Genomic DNA, 21610 nt, shown 5'->3' on the forward strand with positions numbered 1-21610 from the left:
ATTTCCAAATGTCCTACACTTCAAATCATTGTTTGTTTCACTTGAGAAGTGTTTTTCTAACTATTTTCAGACAGGAGGGATAATTCAGGTTGGCTAGGTCTGGAGGGAAGACTGTCCTGCACATCATAGCAATAGGTTTCAATGTGGCACTGGCAGTAGTTTAGAAGCAGGGCTGCAAAATTAGACAAATTGTTACCGCATTAAACAGCGACTGACAGATTCGATAAGCAAATGGAAGGTCAAACGTTAAAAGCAACTGGGGATGGAAGCAGAATTCCAGAAGACCAGGGCCCCTTTAAAGTGTGCTATATTATGTATATGGATGTAACAGAACCCGAGAGGCTGTTTGGGTTGAATAGCCTCAAGTTAAGTACGCACATGGTAAGGTGGGTCATGGATGCAAGTTTGCAGTGTCTCACAGACATAATGCAACTTGTTTTAATGAGACTAAAAAAGGGTGGCTGATCTCTACAAGACAGAAATCTGCACAAGTGTCATTCATTCTCAATCTGAGGAGGGCGTCATTAATAAACAGCCTAACTGAACAGAAAGAAGCTCAAAAATAGAACAAAATTGTTATGGCCAATGAAAACTGAATTAGAAATGCTGGTATTGTACATCTCCTGCTGATGAACACGGAGATGCCCGGAACACACTCTGTCCAAACTCTTGGACTCTTGGTCCAGAGGGTGTGTGAAAAGGATGATGCATGACATTTATGGAACTGGAGGAAAGTTAAAGCTGCCCTGATCGCTGATCAAGGCACTGGCTTCATGAGCTATTGGGACCATAGTGTTGATTCACTGTCTGTGGTAAATTAGCTAAGATCAACATGAGGCTGTCATAATTCATCCTGGCTCCCGAGGGTTAATGAGGGAATTATAGAGAATTTACATCACAGAATCAGGCCCTTTGTCCTAACTGGACCCGACCAGAGTTTATGTTTCATTTGAGCCTCCTCCCATCTTTCTTCATCTCACCCTATCAACATACCGTTCTATTCAATTCTCCCTCATGTACTAATCTAGCTTTCCCTTAAATACACCTATTCTATTCACCTCAACCAGTCCATGTGGTAGTAGGTTCCATAGTCTCACGCCTCTCTGGATAATGAAATATTTCCTAATTTACTAATTGGATTACTTAGTGACCATTTCACATTTATAACCCCTAGCTTTGGACTCCCCCTACACATAGCAATATCGTCACTGTGTCTCCCTTACAGAGCCTCTTCATGATTTTAAAGAGCTCGATCATTACTCAGCCTTTTTTCTAGGGAAAAGCCAGTTCAGTCAGACAATCCTCAAGGTTTCTGATTTGGATCGCTTTTCAGCGAGCTCTGCATGTGTGACTATTGGATGAGGAGAGGGTCAAGGCCTAGCTGTGATCACCATGCCTAATAGTTTGCTGACACTCGACTGTCATTGTTCACACATGGAAGAATGGAGAGGGTGTTGAAGAGCACCCACAGAACCATACCTCAGCAGGGCATCAACACTCTGAGTGAGGAGGGGCAAAGAAAAACTTAACGATTCAACAGTGCTGAGATGAATTCTACCACTCCCACATGGCCCTGGCTAGCACCAAGTAACACAGCACAGACCAGGGTTAAAACCAGCACCTTTCTGGTCTGTGGGGATCAGCTACTCACTGAGCCATGCCCAGTATTCAACATTCAGAAGGCTTGTTATAATCAACCTAAATGACCGTTAATTGGTAGCGGCTCACCTATTTGAAATTGCATTCTGTAATCCTCGTCACAACGGCTGATGTTAATTTTATGTCGTTCTTAATAGTCTGGTCCACTGGTTAGGTCATATTTTAATTACAGCCACGCTTGGCTTGATTGCTCATGACATCATCCGTTGGGAGGGAAAAGGGTGGAAAATAGTTTTATGGCGTGGCAGAGACGCTGTCATTAAAAAGAACCTGAAGCTAGCGTGGTCAGAATATGTTAAAAATCAGGATTACCTTTAAGTGAATTTTTAATAACATTATTGTAGAACCCAAGCATTCCTATGCTCAGGGGGGTGGGAAAGACATGTTGCTTCTGTAACCATAGTAATTTGTTGGAGCTGGTGAAACATCTCTCATGGTGACTAGGTACTTGCATAGAAAGAAAGTCTTGATGAAGGGGTGGGGCGGGGCAGTGGGGCGAATTTAATCTATATAAACTTTTATGTTTTAAAAGAGTAGCAGCAAAATAATCAAGCAATTATCATTTATCGGAACCCAACAAAACTCTCTTCATTGTACACAGACTACACATCTTACCATTCATTAGAACTCTGCCTCTGAATTTCCTGGTGCTTTACACAGTATATAATACAGAAGTATACAGTACATCATTAAATAGGTTTGTTCTGATTTTTTAGTATTAAAATATATTTAAACGGCAACTTAATATTTTAATATAAATTTCCTGTCTCTGTCTTGAAGTTTATGTACATAGGCAGTTTTTATACGTTTCTTGAGCCGGTGGACATCGGGATGTGGAGGGAATGTAAGCATTCTTTGGTTGCCACATTCATGTGAGGCGACCTGCAAATCATAAAGTGAATGTTAAGAATATCGGTTATATGAAGCCAAGCACATATGTTCCAACTGATGATGCAATCAGCGCTAACTCTAACAATATTCATCAGAACTTCACCATGTGTAAAATCACTAAAACTATAATGTCCAAACAAGTTTTTAAACAAAAAAATCTAATCCCAGACCGACGAGCAGAAAAATTATTACTGTTTTTAATTCCTCTTTGCATCCGACAGAATTCGGAGCGGCACGGTGGCACTGCTGCCTCCCAGCGCCAGGGACCCAGGTTCGATTCCCAGCTTGGGTCACTGTCTGTGCGGAGTTTGCACGTTCTCCCCATGTCTACGTGGGTTTCCTCCGGGTGCTCCGGTTTCCTCCCACAGTCCAAAGATGTGCGGGTTAGGTGGATTGGCCATGCTCAATTGGCCCCTAGTGTCAGGGGGATTAGCAGGGTAAATATGTGGGGTTATGGGAATAGGGCCTGGGTGGGATTGTGGTCAGTGCAGACCCGATGGGCCAAATGGCCTCCTTCTGCACTGTTGGGATTCGATGAACCTCCACTAGTATCAGGATTCAACAGTCAGGAGATTCCAGACCTGTTTTTAAAAGGGTGATTTTAAAAGTGTTGAAAAATTCTGTTGTGTTTATTTTCATTTCCCTCAGCAAAGAAATCTTTTGTTACATTATGATTATGTTGCACAATGCCTTTTAATACATTGACAGCTGTCATCAGCAAAAAGAGCAGAGCAAAAGCAGAATAAAACCCCCAGGGTTAAAATCTGGATCAGTAAGGATACATCAAGATATGCTTTCTTTTTTGCAAGCTGCCTCACTGACTGAACAAATGTCTCCAATGAGATATTGAGCTATATTAACCAGAAAGACTCAATCAGATTCAAAACGTTGGACGGGATTTTCCAGCCACACTCGCCCCAACGCCAGAAAATCCCGCCCGAGGTCAACAGATGTTTCCATGGTCCGTCCCTTGCCTGCTCTGATTCCCGTGGCAGGCGGGACGGTAAAATCCACCCCTGGATGTACATATAACCTAACATCAGAAGCAGATCCTGCAAGGACATCAGCATCACAGTCTTAAGGAATACTGGTGTATCTAACCTCCCATAACTTGACTCTAGCCCCTCTCCCTAAGGCATGTGGAAAAGCAATATGAAGGTGAAAGAAAATAGATTGCTGGTGTGAATACCGGGAAAGTTGTTGTGAAATGGGAACATAATAATTTTTTTAAATGCCATTCTAACTTTGTATTGATTTTCCAAACTAAAATCATAATTTAATTTTGGGCGAGAGAAAGGGTATGGTCAGCATGCGGGGGGGTGGGGGGGGGGGGGGGGGGGGCGCGGCACGGGAGCACAGTGGTTAGCACTGCTGCCTCACAGCGCCAGGGACTCGGGTTCGATTCCCGGCTTGGGTCACTGTCTGTGTGGAGTTTGCATTTTCCCCGTGTCTGTGTGGGTTTCTTCCGGGTGCTCCGGTTTCCTCCCACAGTCCAAAGATGTGCGGGTTAGGTGCATTGGCCATGCTAAATTGTCCCTTAGTGTCAGGGGGACTAGCAGGGTAAATGAATGGGGTTACGTAGATAGGGCCTGGCTGGGATTGTGGTCGGTGCAGACTCAATGGGCCAAATGGCCTCTTTCTGCACTGTAGCCATTCTATGATTCTTTGATTCTATGTTCAACACTGTATTTATGGTAAAAATAAGAAATGATGAGCCTTCCCCTGTATTTTTATTTGGGTGCTTTTCCAGTAAAAGTAGAAAAACTCACCTAATGCCTTCTCGGGGCTTCCCTGCTTTTTACATCACATTCAACATCCTGGAGTTCGAAAATCTCCACTTTGGAGTCTGTTGTTTTTTCGTGATTCACATACGAGGAGGGTATGTGCGGTTCCTCGAAGCAGTCTGACTCACTGTCCTCAAACCCTTCGTGCGTGTACCCTTTAAATGTCTGTGGTACACTTGGGTGCACAGCTAGTGTCACTGATGCTGTGGCAGTCACTGTGGTGAAAGGGTTACTTGGTCCAGACAAACTGGTAGAATATGCTGGAAGTGTAGTCCTAGGATGGTGAGTCCTGTTGTTCCGAGACCTGTGTTGACTCCTAGAGGAATTGACAGGCTGGATAGGTTGAGCAGCACCCCTGTTGTGCTGTCCATTGTTACAGGCCTGTTGCCGCCCTTCTCCTGCTGCCTGTTGTAAGTCTTTAGGCTCTTGCCAGGCTAGTTGAGAACTAACAGAATCCACAGTCGGCTGAGGTTGCCCTTTTGAATTTATGTGATTCTTCCTGTACGAGGAATCCTTCAGCTCTTTGTATGGCTTCACGATCTGTTGGGGAACATTGAAAAACAATATTGTCTGCAAATGTTTATTCAAACATAGTTCTTTCACATTTTAAAAATAACTGCATCAGCTTTTCTAAAATCATTTATGGGGCATGGACATTGCTGGCAAGGTCAGGGTTTATTGCCTGCACCCAATTGCTCTTGAGAAGGTGGTGATGAGCTGTCAACCCAGCACCGCAAACAGTCTAAAAGTTATACAGGCCTCTGAAATCTTATCAGTTAGTAGGATGCTGAGATCTGTGCTGGCTATACAGTTGTACCTTCTCCTGCTGAAGGAGGTGGAATGACTTCAATCAGGCCATTGAGGTTGGCCCATTGGAATATGAACTCCCTGATTAAGGAGTCAATTGATGGGCCAAGCAGGGAGTCTTTTCCTTGTATTTAACCGCGAGTCTCAGTCGCTCTGGCACTCCCAAAAGTCGACTGCTCACTATAGCACTCTGTGTACTACTGTTGGAGTTGTAAATAAAGGGATTTTGGTGAAGGGATTTCTGCCCTGAAGACTTATTACAGGAGGGTGGTGCACTGAAGCACTTTCCACAGCAGGGAGAAATTATAGACCAACATTTTTATTATTAGATAATCATTATTCAAAATCAATGCATGTCTTGAGTGGAATTTTCCTCTGCTGGTTACTAATGGGCAATTTCACACAATACTATATACATCTTCACATATACACATGATTTACAAGAACAGATTTGAAATGTAACCCTCTATTCACACTTAACAGACCAGGAGAGTAAGGCAGTAACCTTTGGATACCAGAAATGCTCACATGGCTCCAGAAGTTGTCTTGAGTGACTCAGCAGGAGGTCGGAGGGTGGGATGGAGAAATACCCCAGCCACTTTTCCTACCCCACCCACAAAAATTTGATTATTGGATCTTTCACTTGATGAGTAGCTCGAGTAGCATAGAATCCACTACTTGCACATTTACTGATGGACAAGAACACAAGAAATAGAAGCAGAGTAGGCCACCAGGTCCTTCAAGCCTGTCCCGCCGCCATTCAACACAACCATGACTGATCAGCCTTGAATCCTTTTCTGTGCCATTTCCCCATAGCCCCCTATTCCTAAATCTATCAAATATTCATTCACCTCTACTTTAAATACTTCTAATGATCCAGCCTCCATCACCCTTTGGGATAGAGAATTCCAGAGATTCACCACTCTCTGCGAGAAGAGATTTCTATGCACCTAGGTTTTAAATGACCGGCCCTTTATCTTGTAGCTATGGCCCCTTGTTTGAGACTCTCGCATTAGTGAAAACATCTCACCATCTACCCTGTCAAGCCCCCTCAGGATCTTATATGTTTGACAGCAGATATAGACCAATAAATATGGGACATAAGAATATATCAAGATCATTTATATCATGCCTTTCAAGTGTGTAACCAGGAGAGTAAAAGCATTTTAGTCTTCCTATTTCCTTGTGGAAAAGCAACTAAATTCTATTTGTGGCTTTTTAACCAAAGACTGTGGCCAATATGATTAGTCAGTTATAAGATTCACCAGTGCAGCCCATTTCCAAAGCCGACCATTTTCTGACTCTTAGCAAATCGCCAGTGGAAAACTGAAAATGCTTTGAGTGATAAAGAAAGGCACTTACTGTGACTCGTGGGAAGTTAGGGTTGTTTCCGGACTCCACCAGTATCTGTGAGTGGGTTGGTGGGATGATGTATGCACTCTGATCAAAGTGTGGCAGGTCCTCCTCGCTGACCCCAGACACTGTGGTCTCTGAATAATATTCTGAATCAGAGGATTCAGAAAACGTACTCTGCTGACGTGGAAACGAACGGACATAGAAGCCATGATGGTTCATTGGTGGCGGAATGGGCTCAGGCGATGGGGTTGGCAATCGACTGCCTCTATCTGCTGGAGTAACCTGGAGAGAAAGGGGCAAACAAAAGTGATGAACAAAAACAAGAATTCTTGACAGCTTTGAGAGCGATTAGTAGCACGGATATCTCTGGACCCCTGATTATCCTCCATGTCTGATCGTTAATAATCCTTATTTTCAGATACATGTCTACTACTTTTGTCTCTGCTTTTCTCAGACTCCTGAGAGGTGGTTTAGTGGGATGGCGCTTACAGGGATGTGATGAGATACTTACTGCAGGTGGAACCTCCATTAATGTATGCGTATTGGGTTTCAGCTGAACTTAAAGTTTATTTATTAGTGTCACAAGCAGGCTTGCATTAACACTGCAATGAAATTATCGTGAAAATTTCACACTCTGGCACCTGTTCGGAGAAATTAACATGGCCAATGCAACTAACCAGCACGCCTTTTGGACTGTGGGAGGAAACCGGAGCACCCGGAGGAAACCCACGCAGCCACAGGGAGAGCGTGCAGACTCTGCACAGACAATGACCCAAGCCGGGAATCGAACCCGGGTCCCTGGCGCTGTGAGGCAGTAGTGCTAACCATTGTGCCACTGTGCCGCTCTTTTGCCTTATGGTTGCAAGTAGAATAAATTTGAGGAAGTTCAGCACTATCATCACAAACCAATTGCAGCCAAAAGAATGTGTGGGCAGCCTGCTCCCAAGAGTGCTTTGGGCACAAGACTCCACAGTAACCATTGTTGAGATTGAGGAATAAGCAGTATTGAGGACTGCACCTATATCCCACCAATGCAGAGGTACATTGAATCAGAACTCGAGCATTTTGTTCCTGCTTTTCATGCAGTTGTGTTGCTCAGATCACAGCCTTGTTCGCAATTTGCTCAAGGAAGGAGAGCCCTCTACCCAGTGACAAAGTCAAACAAACAGTGATTGCACATTCAAAATAATCACTGCGGCATTACATTACTTGCAGAATAATAGATACTCTGAAATGATTAGAGTATAAATGTCAACAATGGGTCCACAAAGGTTTCACATGGTTTGCATATAAAATAATGGTTACCCAGGAATGGGTACAAGGTTTTAATCTAATTATGGGGTTCAGGTAAGGTCACAACTGGGAGAGTCTGCTGAACCCCAAGACTAAAATTCCAGTCTAGGGTTACTCAGCTGCTGCGCCTATGGAGCAGATCTTGCAACAAACATGAATTTGTAACCCGTATTAAAAAGGGCCTGCTTCCAATTATATTAATTACCTTTGCCGGGTGAAGCTCTTGTTTCACGAAACTCAGTCTTCAATGCAAAAGAGGCTAAATCTTGTTAATCAAATGCAAACTTACTTCTAAAAACAACTTGCATTTGCTGTTAGGGAGATAGTCAGGCAGTACTTTGAATAGAGGCAGCAGCATGGGTTAAGGTGCTGCTGGGAGTTAAAGGTAGCACGGGGGAGCCAATCGAGAACATTTGAAAAGGCTCAAATTGTGTGCAATTGACAGAATGTCTTATCTGAGTTTGTTCTTACTGTTGACAATTTGGTTAGAGTATATCAAACTATGGGGAGTGCCATATTGCGATTTTCACTCACAGCGAGCAAAGAAGCAAGTATTTTGTTTAAAGTTTCTCGATTAGTGAGAAATTAATATATGCACTTGTATCACAGTCTTGTATGTATCAAGAGTATTACAAAAATAATTTGGTGAATGCTGTGAACTATGCCTAATGGCATAGTTGTACAGAGAGCTGTTGCTTACATTAGAACATGTGGTTTATCAGAACGTTGTACTGGGTGTATTATTCAAGCAGAATATTCTGTGGCTGTTAATGAAGATTACAAAGGTAATCCAAAAACTATCCATGCTAAATGAGGAAGTGGGCAATCCTAGAGACTGCTACAGTGAGGAGCAAAGGCTATATTAGATGTGAGGGCATGATAGAGAATGCCATATTGTACACGGCTGTACATGGTAGGGCAGCATGGTAGCACAGAGGTTAGCACTGCTGCCTCACAGTGGCAGGGACCTGAGTTCGATTCCTGGCTTGGGTGACTGTGTGGAGTTTGCACGTTCTCCCTGTGCCTGTGTGGGTTCCCTCTGGGTGCTCCGGTTTCCTCCTGCAGTCGGAAAGACGTGCTGGTTAGATGCATTGGCCATGCTCAATTCTCCCTCAGTGTACCTAAACAGGTGCCAGAGTGTGGCGACGCGGGGATTTTCACCGTAACATCATTGCAGTGTTGATGTAAGCCTACTTGTGACACTAATAAACTTAAACTTTAAAACTTTACCGAAGGAGAAGCCATCAAGAATGTACATGATGCCGGGGTTGGTGTCTATCAGACAGTATTATAGGAGAGCTGTGGGTTATATCAGATAGTGTTATGTCTGAGGGGAAAGCAAATTGTCTAAAAGAGGGCTCGAGCAATTCCTAATTGAGAGATAGCTTTTCAGGCCACATAACCTAATCCAGGGAGTGTGCGCTTCAATCATTAGGAAAACAAGCTTCCTGCATTTAACTCTATGCACCCAGCCAAATGAAACCTGCTATTGCTGATTAGGTTAAGTCTGGAGCCGATGCAGAGCAGATGGAAACAGCTAAGCCCCCGCAATAAATGAGCCTTGCATGTTTAGTTTGGAACACTAGTCAGATCCAAACACACATCTTCTACCTTTGCTCCTCCCGCTACCACAGCAGAGTGAGGAGTTATTATGGTGCAGTGTTGAAAGCTGCGCGAACACCCTTAGTGGAGAGAAAGACAAATATCGACTGTCAAAAAGTTAATCCAGACTTTGCAGTTTTGATATTAAAAGTCTTGCCCATATATGTCACTGTTGAAAAATCAGGCAGTCAAACATCCCCCCCACCCCCCTATCCCCTCCCTTTCTGGCACTCAGGTAAATGTGGGGGCAGGGATTCTGGGAGCATTCAGTGGTATCCAGGGTAGGAGCAGTCAAAGTTTTCCTTTTAAGTTTATTTATTAGTGTCACAAGTAGGCTTACATTAATGCTGCAATGAAGTTACTGTGAAAATCTCCTAGTCGCCACACTCCGGCACCCATTCGGATACACGAAGGGAGAATTTAGCACGGCCAATACACCTAATCAGCACGTCTTTCAGACTGTGGGAGGAAACCGGAGCACCCGGAGGAAACCTGCGCAGACACGGGGAGTACGTGCAGGCTCCACACAGAGAGTGACCCAAGTCTGGGAATTGAAACTGGATCCCTTGACGCTGTGAGGCAGCAGTGCTAACCACTGTGCCATCCTTTTGAAACCTTGCGTGGAAGAGCATTCCTGTACCTCTTTATCCCCAGAAAGAAAACCTTTCTTGAAGGGCCTCTCTGCTGCCAATCCTATCATGACAGGCTTTCACCTCGCAGGAAAGCCGTAGCAACCTCCCTGCTCAGACTGAAGTTTAAATTTGTAGTCAAGGCCTAATGCCATCATCACACTCTGACTCGCATGCTTAAACATGGTCCCTGCTGTTGTTGGGAGCTCTGGTGAACATCTCTGGTGGGATCTGGGTAGGATGTTGGTGGGTAAATCAGTCAGTGGATTTTAACAACTCAGGTTAAAATCTAACCCAAGATAGTACTTGCTGCAACAAAACACTTGCCCAGTAAATGATGCTAAGAATTATGGACCAGAAATTTTAGGATTGTCTAGATAGATTAACGTGATCGGCGCAGGCTTGGGGGGCCGAAGGGCCTGTTCCTGTGCTGTACTATTCTTTGTTCTATGATGGGGTTTAGCTTCCTGCCATCTGAAGATTCGATGCTGAATGCAGCCCAGCTGATACCAGCCATCCCGCAGACATTTAATGCTCCAACAAGCAGTAAGTGACTGGAGACGAGACTTCCACTCTTTACTTGGGAGGAGGTTCCGTCACAGAGAGCTGCCAGGCAATCTGATTGGCTCGACTAAAATCTGATAGACTAAGGCTCTGAATGGCTGGTAATTTTCTGGTCCCAGCAACACCAGAGCTGTAGTGAACAAGAGTTGGACGACAAGCAGCCTCCATAGTCTAAGCCCCAGGAATTCAGGACCAGGGAAGTGAGGGAGTCTCAGGGTAGAGAGGGAAGGTGAGGCCCAAGAGGGTGGGAAGAGGGGGGCTCGCGAGTGTTGGTTGACAGGCCGGTGAGGAGGGAGCACCCTGCAGGGGCCAGAAATTGCTGGGGGACGGGGCTGATGTTGACACCATGTTGTTGATGGAGGCACCCCAGTTTCCCCACCCCAATTCCCACCAGAGACTTGAGTATCGTCACTTTCCAAGTTTCCCTCCCCACCTCTAAACTACTCCCACCTGAAAGTTAAAGCTGATTAAGAACTGGGGTTAAGTGGTCATTAATTGGCCACTTAATTGCCTCAACTGGGCCAAAGGTGGGCCGACGGGCCTAGGCCTCACCTGTCTCACCTTAAAATTGGGGAGAGGTTGGGGCAGGTGGGAGCCTGGTGGGATGACATTCATTGGCACCCCCTCGCTGCCTGCAAACCTGCTGGCAGAAGAACGTAAATTTCCCTGCCCCTGTTTACGCCCTTGTTTTCATGGGTAGCACAGTGGTTAGCACTGCTGCTTCACAGCTCCAGGGTCCCGGGTTCGAATCCGGCTCGGGTCACTGTCTGTGTGGAGTTTGCACATTCTCCTCGTGTCTGCATGGGTTTCCTCCAGGTGCTCTGGTTTCCTCCCACAGATGTGGAGATGCCGGCATTGGACTGGGGTAAGACTTCTTACTGTGTTCCTCCCACAGTCCAAAGATGTGCGGGTTAGGTTGATTGCCCAGGTTAAAAAAATTGCCCCTTAGAGTCCTGAGATGTGTAGGTTAGAGGGATTAGTGGGTAAATATGTGGGGGTAGGGCCTGGGTGGGATTGTGGTCGGTGCAGACTCGATGGGCCGAATGGCCTCCTTCTGCACTGTAGGGTTTCTATGGTTCTATGGGTGGCTAATTCTGCTGACAGATCTAAGAAGGTTCAATAAAGCAATACTTTGCTAAGCTTACCTCAGCTGGGGGTCCAATGACTGAGAGTAAAACAGGAAGTAAGACCAGACCATTAAGGATACCCAGCACTGTTAATATGGTCAAAACAGCAAAGAAATACCTGCAAATGGAAAAGAAGAATATATATTGTTAGAACACTCTTATTTTGCTTCAATTTTACTACTTTAATTATGCTTTCTGCTTGTCAGGGTCAGGCACAAACCTGGTAATTCCAAGCCAGTAAGGGAGGTTAGTGAAGAGAACTTCAGTCAGCGTGGTATCAAATAAAGTTTTACGTTTAGTTATTAGTGTCACAAGTAGGCTTACTTTAACACTGCGATGAAATTACTGTGAGAATCCCCTCGTCGCCACACTCTGGCACCTGTTCGGATACATTGAGGGAGAATTTAGCATGGCCAATGCATCTAACCAGCACGTCTTTCGGACTGTGGGAAGAAACCTGAGCACCCGGAGGAAACTCACGCAGACTCAGGGAGAACATGCAGACTCTGCACAGACAGTGACCCAAGCCAGGAATCGATCCCGGGCTCCTGGCGCTGTGAGGCAGCAGTGCTACCCACTGTGCCATCGTGGCACCCTTAAGGGAAATCGAAAGAGATGGAAGTTCAAAGCTAGTGCGGCGAATAGAATGGGGTTAGCTTGGTGGGAAAGGGGAAGCAGGGACACAGCTAAACCTCTTGTGCAAATCTGCTTGGTGATTAAACAGAAACTAAGCTGCCGCCACGCCTTGGGTGGTTCATGGGAAAATAGGAGAGAAATGAAACTGCTCAACTCCATCCACTCTGACTGAATTGGAGATCAACTCCTTGGATACGAAAATATGATTATAATTACATGAGGCTGTTACCACCTCTAACTCCCCCTCCCTCAATAATTCACCACAAATATTCATGCCACTCCCCCCTCCCCGCTTCCTTTGAATGTTCTGCAATTGCGCATCTTTTTCTGTACATTGTGAAACTAGGTGGCATATCCCCAGGTCAGCAGTGAGCTACATCTCCTGCTGTGTAAGTAAATTGGTAAAGGTTGTGAATAATTATGGCCAATTTCCCGTTTCAGGCCTGTTAGTCTGGAGGCATTCATTAATTACAAGGCAAAGGGCCTCCAACAGAAACTCCTCACTGTACTTAGAAGGATTAAGACATTTGGCTCGATTTCAAGTGAAATTCCTCAGCAGAAGGCTTAGCCCTATTCCCAGTGGCAGGCTCATCTATCATTACAGTCTTGGTACTTCCTGCACTGTGTGAGTACATGCGTGTGTGAGAGAGAGAGGAGAGAGACTCAGTTCTATGTTCAAGAAAACTTCAGTATCTTCCTTGTCATAGTATCTCCCTCCTCAGACATAGAACCCAAGATTTACTGCTATTCCTTTAGACGGATCCTCATTTTAGACCCTTTCAAATGATGCAAGAAGGAGCTTGGCGTCACATTTGATTCAGAGATGAGTTTTCGACCATGCATTCAAGCCATCAACTAAAGACAGACTGTTTCCAGTTCTGTATCAGCATACAGCTTCGCGTTTGCCTCTACCCATCTGCTATTGAAACCCTTAACCATTAATTCTAGACTACTTATTCCAATAGACGCCTGGCCAACCCCCCCAAAAAAGACCCTCTGGAGCCATTTGGAAGTTTTCTCTCCATAGCCAAAACAAGTTCTGTTCATTCATCACCTTGTTGCTCGCTGACATACCTTGGTTCCTAGTTGAATGATTCCTTGATTTTTAAAATCTGCACCCAAATACCTCAATGGCTTCCCACCCTTCCCGGTCCCTGGTCCTCTACAGCCTTACAACTCTCCGAGACATCGGTGTTCCTCCAATTCTGGTCACTTAAGCATCCCTGCTTGTAACTGGCCCATCTGTGGCAGGCCCCAAACTCTGCAATTCCATCCCTAAACCTCTCCACCTCACTTTCCAAGACCAAGATTGAATGTGTTTTTTTAAATAAGGAATTAACTTGTAATCATATAGCACCTTTAAAAAAGCCTCAGGTTGTGCATTGTAATGTAGTGAAACACAGAATTTAATTTGGGTTCATGAGCTCCCAGAAACATTTATGGATTACTGATTAAATAATTTGTCTGTGTGCTGATTGAGGGATAACTATTGGTCAAAAGAGCTTTCTTGCTTTTCTTCGAAATGTATCTCTTACATCTACCTGTGAAGTGCGGCCTGCAGCCAGGGCCTTGGTTCAATACCTCAGGCGAAAGACAGATAAAGCCAATGGCAGATTTTACATCTTCCATTTTTGTTGTTTGATTTAATATTGATCTACCCAGAATACACTCTTATTTTCAGTGTTTGGTCATTTTTAAAATGCACAGTAGCCGAACATTTCTGAAGCGCAGGAATTGCTGCAAACTCGAAACTCGAGCACAGCTGCACAACAGCAGTAACCTTTCTACTAGTCCTTTCTGCTTTAAAGCCTTTGAGCCCCATGTGTGCTGAGGAAGGCCAAGTGTTTATTTAACAGCGCAGTAAGATAAGCAACAATATGCATTGGTTGGAATTCACAGGAATGGCACGCAACTCTGATGGAGCCTCAGGATCTGTCTCCCCGCCTCATTGAAAACAATTTTTTTTTGGCTTATGAGTTTTCACTGTGGCTTGGTTATGTTTACATTTGTTTGGGGTTGGGGGGGGAGCAGTGGGAGGGGTTGCTATTGAAACCTCATATTACCACTCGCTGAAGGGGCCCAGGCATCTCGTGAGGAAGCTTGTGGGTAAAGGCTAGTGGTAACAGCAGATAATACCCTTCTGAAACCATTAGGGCGTCAAGTCTAATCTTGCTAATAAGGGTTGTCACATTTCTACAGTTAATTTCAGGAAAAGCATTGGTCATAGCAGAGTGAACCCACGTGTCACTTCTGTGCACCAATTGCCTCTTCATCCTGTGAAACAGAAGTTGTGGTCCTGGCTTCTAAAACTGCTGATAAATCATTTAGCAGAGGATTCTTGGTGATATTGTTGAACAGCCAAATTCAGACACTCTATTTTACGATCCAAGCACAACTCCCTCTCATTTTACTGCCTCCCCCACTTACTGCCAGAACATTCACTTTGACTGAATTTTCCACATTGCTGTTTGTTTTGTAATGATTGTCGCTTCAGTGTTTGTCTCCTGCCAACACTAACAACTGAGGGAAGTGAATGCTTTGCCTCGGCCTGTTCCCATACCCCTGTGCACCCCCCCAACGATGTCGGCCCAATGTGGGGAGTCACAAGGTGCAAATCTCTCCCAAGGACCCGAAGGCTCAGTTTGTTTAGTTAGCCGCAACACCCATAGTGACCATTGCTACAGTGTTCAATCCAGTGTGTTGCCCCTTTCTGGGGGCTGTGGGGTTAACAACATTTGACTTTGGTGCGTGACTGTGGCAAGCGACCAAGTTGGCTGGTAATGCCCCCCACCCCCTCACACTAAGGAAAAAACTGTAGCCTCGACTGCCACCCTCTTTTGCCCTATATAACAACAAGAGGGGGGCCCTCCTGTTACTGCAATCAGACAAGCAGCCATCTTCTATTTATTTTACTTAAGCCAACAGTCTGAAAATCAATCGGTGGGGCTGTTGTGCAGGACCTCCATGTCGGCAGCATGTCAGAGTCTCCTTGTTTATGCTTTCTGTAATCTTTTCCATTCTGAGGAAAGCTTGCTGAAAAATGCAGAGTTTGTTCAGCTGTTTATGGTGCATGCACCAAAAAAGAAATATTTACAACCACCTCTTTACACTAACCCACGCTATCTGACTGGCTCTCTAAACAAGACCTCCCTGACTGAAAGTCTACCTTGTGGTTCATTTAGTTCAATGTTTAAACGAAACATGACAGTTTGGATTTCGAAATTAGATTTCCTGTTTCTCATCATTTCTGAGTGAAATGTGGTGCAAGATATTTCTCCCCCCCCCCCTCCTATTTTTTTAATGAACTTTTCACTTTTAAGATCCTCCCCACTTCTGCCACCTATGTAAGAATCCTTGCTGATCAACGGCAGATATCCAAGCAACCACTCTGCTCCCTCCCCCAACTCCCCACAACTTCTCTGCCAATGCCAATCTTGTGTGTTCAATCACATTCTGGTTTTCATTCTGTCATATTAGCCTCATAAGGAATTTAAACCTCGTTCCTCCCCTCCACAAAACAGGCACAGGATCTTATTTGGTTTTAACATTTGTTTTGCCATCGGCCAACTGATTTACTTGCACAAGGGTGGCACAGTGGTTAGCAAAGCTGCCTCACAGCACCAGGGACTCGGGTTCGAATCCCGGCTTGGGTCACTGTCTGTGTGGAGTCTGCATGTTCTCCCCGCGGGTTTCCTCTGGGTCCTCCCACAGTCCGAAAGATGCACTGGTTAGGTGCATTGGCCATGCTAAATTGTCTCTCAGTGTAACCTGAACAAGCGCCAGAGTGTGACGACTAGGGGATTTTCACAGTAACTTCATTGCAATGTGAATGTAAGCCCACTTGTGACACTAATAAATAAACTTAAACTTGTAACGCTAATGACTAAACTATGTTTATGAATAAAATGTGTTTTTAACTGAACAACAGGCTTCATTATACTGCAGAATCTTGCAGTTCTCGTGTTCTACTTCAGTTGTATTTCATGGATCTGAGGTGCGTTAGTCAGGGTGCGGTGGTACCGCTCTTGCTGACAAGTCAGGTGGTGGACGTGTATGTCCCCCTTCAGAGACTTTGTCCTATGCACTGACTGTCCTCTTATGTTAAAGATCCTGAGGGACTATTTCTTGGGAGGAGCAGGGGAGTTCTTCCTCAGGTGACACAGGTTATCTCATCGCTGTTCGCGGGCGATTGCCGCCTGCAAACTGATCGCTGCTTTTTCTGCATTATGACATTTGAAAAGCGCTTCAATGGCTATGGAGTTTGGAATGTCCTGAGGCCACGAAGGGCAGTGTACAATTCCAAATCTTTCTTTCACTAAACATGCTGTGACTGACTCACGCCACAATTTTAAAAAATGGATGCAGGAAGAGATGACAATAAAATTATATTCATTTTGCTTTTGCTATCCAAAAATCTTAATTGATATCTCTCTTTGGCAAGGCAAATGGAATAGTTTCAACCTTTAAAGTAGACATCTGTGACAGCCGGATGATGTTAAAGCTTGGGACTGGATTTCAAGAGCGACAAATTTCATCTGGTTTCAGACCTCTCATTTCCCTGTGTACTGACCATATATACTGGGTCCTTTCTGGGCCAATGGAACAAAACTTTCCAGTGAAAGGAGTCTCCATCCACTGTCTGTCCTCAATAATGTCTGTCCCTTAGTGGATGGTGGAGGTTCCGCTCCTTAAAAATGAAGGCAGAATCTCTGGGTGTCCATCATTCCCTAGTGGGTTCTGCAAGAGTTATCGCAGTGTCCCAAGGAATTTGGCCTCTCAGAGTCATGAGGCTGATCTGATAAACGGCTGTCAACTCGTACTATCATCTCTACCTGGGTGCATGGTTTTAAGAAGATGGGACGCATACACAGAAGGGACAGGGAGAAAAAAACATGAGCTTAAAACTTATTTCATGGTTAGCCTTTTAAAACTTCTACAACGTTCAAAACCTCACCAGTTCCATCTCACTCAAAGCGATGGATTTGAGATTCAGCGCATTAATCCCAGTCGTCTCCGGAAGACAGCGCGTTCCAGTCTAACTTCTGCTCTGGGAGCACTTATGGACTGGATATCTACTCAGTGTCATAGGTTACATCAATCAAATGAACAGGAATGACAGCTGAGTATCACCCTTACAGGGAGTGATGAAAAGACTTAAATCACTATCACATATGGACATCAAATCCGCTTTAGACACTAGGGGCAGTTTCAGCACCTCAGCAACACAACTGCCGACATTTGTTAGATCTTTGGCACGATTAAAAGAATACAGTTTATTAATGTTGACAGTCAAAGAATATTTAGCCCTGAAATGATCATTGCTGTGTTACTTTGAGGTGTTCTATTTGTTTGAACCTGTATCACTTTGTGGTCGGTGCAGACTCGATGGGCCGAATGGCCTCTTTCTGTACTGTAGGGTTTCTATGATTTCTATGACTTTGAGGATTAGGCATCGCATCTTTTTGCTGAACCAGTCAATCTACACATGAAAGGAGTTGTACCTGCGAATGGCAATTTCTCCTCATCCTATTACACTTGTAAATCAGTAAGAGATTTACCTCCAATCTCCTGGATATTCAGTGTCCACACTGAAATTCATCAGTTGGTGTGAGATACTGAAAGGAGCCTATTTTGTGCAGATTTAATCAAACGGAGGTGGGAAGACAGTGGGGTCCCTACCCCACATCCTCCCTGCCAGATCAAATGGGCTGCCCTGATTCCAAACTCACTGCCAGGAGGAGTGGAGGGGGGGGGGGGGGGGGGGGGGCATTAAATCTTGAACCTCAAAGAGAATATCAACATAACTCACAAGTTTCTAATGGATGGTTTAAAGCTGTATTGATAGGAGCTCGATAAAAGACAGACTGAGCTATTTTAACCTAATCCACCAGTCAGGAAATTGATGGGATTTGGGGAGTCACTGGTTTTACATTCTTCCCAATTTTACACTCCACTAAAGTCAATGAGGGACCGGATTCTCCAACATTGCCCTCAGCTGCGATGCTCTGGTTCCGCTGCAGTGAATGGATATTTGGCTAAGCGTCAAATTCTCCATTCTTGCTGGCAGTGGCGGCAGGGTGTGAACGGCTGGAGAATTCCGGTTGAGGCGTGTGTGAATGTGACATGCTGTTGGCTTTCCACCAGGTGAGTCGGTGTAAAGTTGCCACATTTGCACACCCTCTCGCTTGGCGAGTTGGTCAAATTTGCCTCTACTTGCGTATCTTCTTCTTTGAGGAACAGTATTTAGCAATATAAGGTTCAGGGGAAACACAATCAAAATGGAATCGCAAAATAGTTCTTCCATCTGACTTATTTGTGGTGGATAATCTGACAGAAAAGTTTGTCCCTGTTGGGACCCTGTACAAAACGTACCGAACGATGAAGTCAAACTCAGAACCAGCCAACATCAGGACCCCGAGTAGTGTGGAGATTGCCCCATCTATTACTGGTGTAAACATGTGTTCCAACGCCACGGCTGAACGTAAATTCCTATTCCCAATGGCAGTCAGGAAACCCTACAGTGTAATAAATAATACATATTTCTATCAATAGCCACATTGTACAAACATGAAGAAATGCACTTAAATACATTGGGAGAGATTATGGCATAGTGGCAATGTCACTGGACTAGTAACCCAGAGACTCAGCTAATGCTTGGGTTCAAATCGCAGCAAATTCAATCAATAAATCTGGAATATAAAACTACTCTCCATAATCGTAATCATGAAACTACCCACCTCATTTACTCATGCTCTGAAGGGAAGGAAATTTGCTGTCCTTGCCTGGTTTGGCCTACTTGTAACTCCAGATAATAGGTGGCATGGTGGCACAGTGGTTAGCACTGCTGCCTCACAGCACCAGGAACCCGGGTTCAATTCCGTCCATGGGTGACTGTGTGGAGTCTGTACGTTCTCCCTGTGTCTATGTGGGTCTCCTCCGGGTGCTCCGGCTTCCTCCCACAGTCTAAAGATGTGCAGGTTAAGTGGATTGGCCATGCCAAATTGCCCCTTAGATGTGTAAACTAGGGGGATTAGTCATGGTAAAGGTGCGGAGTTACAGGTTCTACGGCTATGGGATTCTATAGACCCTCAGCAATGTAGTTGACTCTTTACTGTGCTCTGCAATGGACTCAAGAGCAATTAGGGACAGGAAACAAATGCTGGCCTTGCCAGCGACACCCACATCCCGTTAAAGAAAAAATAAGGTACCATCGGTTAAAAAAAAACAGGTTTTCTCATTAACTTAAATGAATCTGCTAAATACCCCAGATGATTGTTTCTCTCCTGCAGAAAGGAAAACACTTTACGTTTAGATTGTTGTATTATATTAAGTCTATTTTTTGTCATTCGTTCATGGGATGTGGGCGTCACTGGCTAGACCAGCATTTACTCCCCTATGCTAATTGCTCTTGAGAAGGCTGGGGTTGTGGGGGGTTGTTTGTTACCTTCTTGAGCTGCTGCCATTCACCTGTTGTAGGAACACCCACAGTTATTCTACATTAAATTATTCCATTCTAAATATTCATCAGCACCACCAACTCCTGTTTAATTAGTGCTTAAAAGGTAGAACATTTTTCCGAGGAGCTTCACAGAAGTAAAACCAGACAAAAATTTACATTGAATATATCAACTCGGCCTTTTGGCTAAGATCAAGTGTAGTATGGAGAGGATGCTGCACTTGGTTGAGGTCATTAGGTTACATTGAAGCTTCATATGTTTCATATGAAGCAATTTTTAAAAGCGGCATCTCGGCCTTTTGGCTAAGATGCAAATGAGCCCAAGTCTTGGAGGAGGAACCTCCCCCTTCTCCAATCAGCTTGGCTCATGTAGATCGGGCCCAGGACAGGGTGGTTTGGTCGCTTGCCCTGTCTTGTCAGCCTGGATCGGAAATGTCTCAACTTGTTGAGACTCTGAATTGGATTTGATTTGATTGAATTGGAAAAGTATAAAAAAAATATCAGGAGGGATGATTGTTTTGCCAATAAGATAGGTTTTAAGGAGGAGAGGAAAGTAAAGATGCTAAGGGGTTCAGGGAAGAAGCTCCAGGAGTTTATGGCCTTGATAGCAGATGGTTTGGCCACCGATAATCAAGCAAAGGGGAGCCATTAATGCACAAGATTCTCGAATAGGAGAAATGCAGAAGTAGGAAGAAATGGGGGAGAAAGAGAGAGAGACTAAGCTTCTGATGAATATTTGGCTACAAGCAAAAGTCATTGCCTTGGTGGGGGCTGTAGTTTGTTGGTAGGCATTTACAAGACTTTACTGATCTACTTACCAGAGCTACATGGACAGTGAATTCCACTCCAATTCCAACAGATGCGATCAGGATCACGACAGGAATTGCACTCAGTTTGATGCCCATGAGTCCCATTATTCCAAAGAGCTCCACTGTCATCATGGCCAGAACAAATACCTACAGGTAAGCAAGAGAATGTGGAGATCTTAGATTTGCACAGAAGAGTTCTCAATGGTTTGGGCCTAGCTGGCAAGAAGTCCATCTACAATGCTTAGCATCACTAGGGTTAAGTACCTTTTTGCCCATGTACATATAAGGAGGGTGAGTGAAATGACAATGCTAATTTATTACATTTAATCACAATTTCCATAAAATGTTTAAAGTTTATTTTGTTATGTCACAAGTAGGCTTACATTAACACTGCAATGAAGTTAGTGTGAAAATCCCCCAGTCACCGCACTCCGGCATCTGTTCAGCTACACTGAGGGAGAATTTAGCATGGCCAATGCACCTAACCAGCACGTCTTTCAGACTGTGGGAAGAAACCAGAGCACCCGGAGGAAACCCACGCAGACACGGGGAGAACATGCAGACTCCATACTGTGACCCAAGCTGGGAATCCAGCCCAGGTTCCTGGCAATGTTTGACAGCAGTGTTAACCACTGTGCCACCGTGTCAAGGATTCAAAATACAAAAATAGAGAAAATGGAGAAAAAATGCTTATAGTTTGTGCTACAAGAATTAAAACTACAGTTTATTTAAGTTGAAGAACTAATCATCTCAAAACACAAAGGATTGCATACTGGTACACAAGAGTAAAATTGGCAGAGAAAGTGGTGAGTTACTTTTCTTAAAATCATATTAGGTTAGACGAACATCTTGCCTTGGCTGGCTGATATGGTGTTTGCCAAACCATGTAGCCCTCTTTCCACTATCCCTGCATGTAATCATTTGGAAAGTAAGTTGAAAAAGTGTATGGAGCCTAAGGACAATGTTCCTTCATGGTTATCTGTAGGTTGCATGTTAT

At 44.5% G+C, this 21610-nt stretch overlaps 1 protein-coding gene across 1 annotated transcript in view; it reads right to left on the reverse strand.

Annotated features, from left to right (window-relative positions):
- Positions 1 to 2254: 2254 nt before the first annotated feature.
- The window catches only part of ptch2 (patched 2), a 119091-nt gene continuing 99735 nt past the window's right edge, over positions 2255 to 21610 (reverse strand). Inside the window, exons 19-24 of the mRNA XM_078219415.1 lie at positions 20623 to 20760; positions 18721 to 18863; positions 11731 to 11830; positions 6504 to 6779; positions 4320 to 4874; positions 2255 to 2541 (exon numbers count right to left, since the gene is read on the reverse strand). Of these exons, the coding sequence (XP_078075541.1) occupies positions 4320 to 4874; positions 6504 to 6779; positions 11731 to 11830; positions 18721 to 18863; positions 20623 to 20760 (1212 nt within the window). The 3' untranslated portion in view covers positions 2255 to 2541. The remainder of the gene's footprint in view (positions 2542 to 4319; positions 4875 to 6503; positions 6780 to 11730; positions 11831 to 18720; positions 18864 to 20622; positions 20761 to 21610) is intronic.

This window comes from Mustelus asterias, chromosome 8 (genome assembly GCF_964213995.1).
Source record: "Mustelus asterias chromosome 8, sMusAst1.hap1.1, whole genome shotgun sequence".
Lineage (NCBI taxonomy): Eukaryota > Metazoa > Chordata > Chondrichthyes > Carcharhiniformes > Triakidae > Mustelus > Mustelus asterias.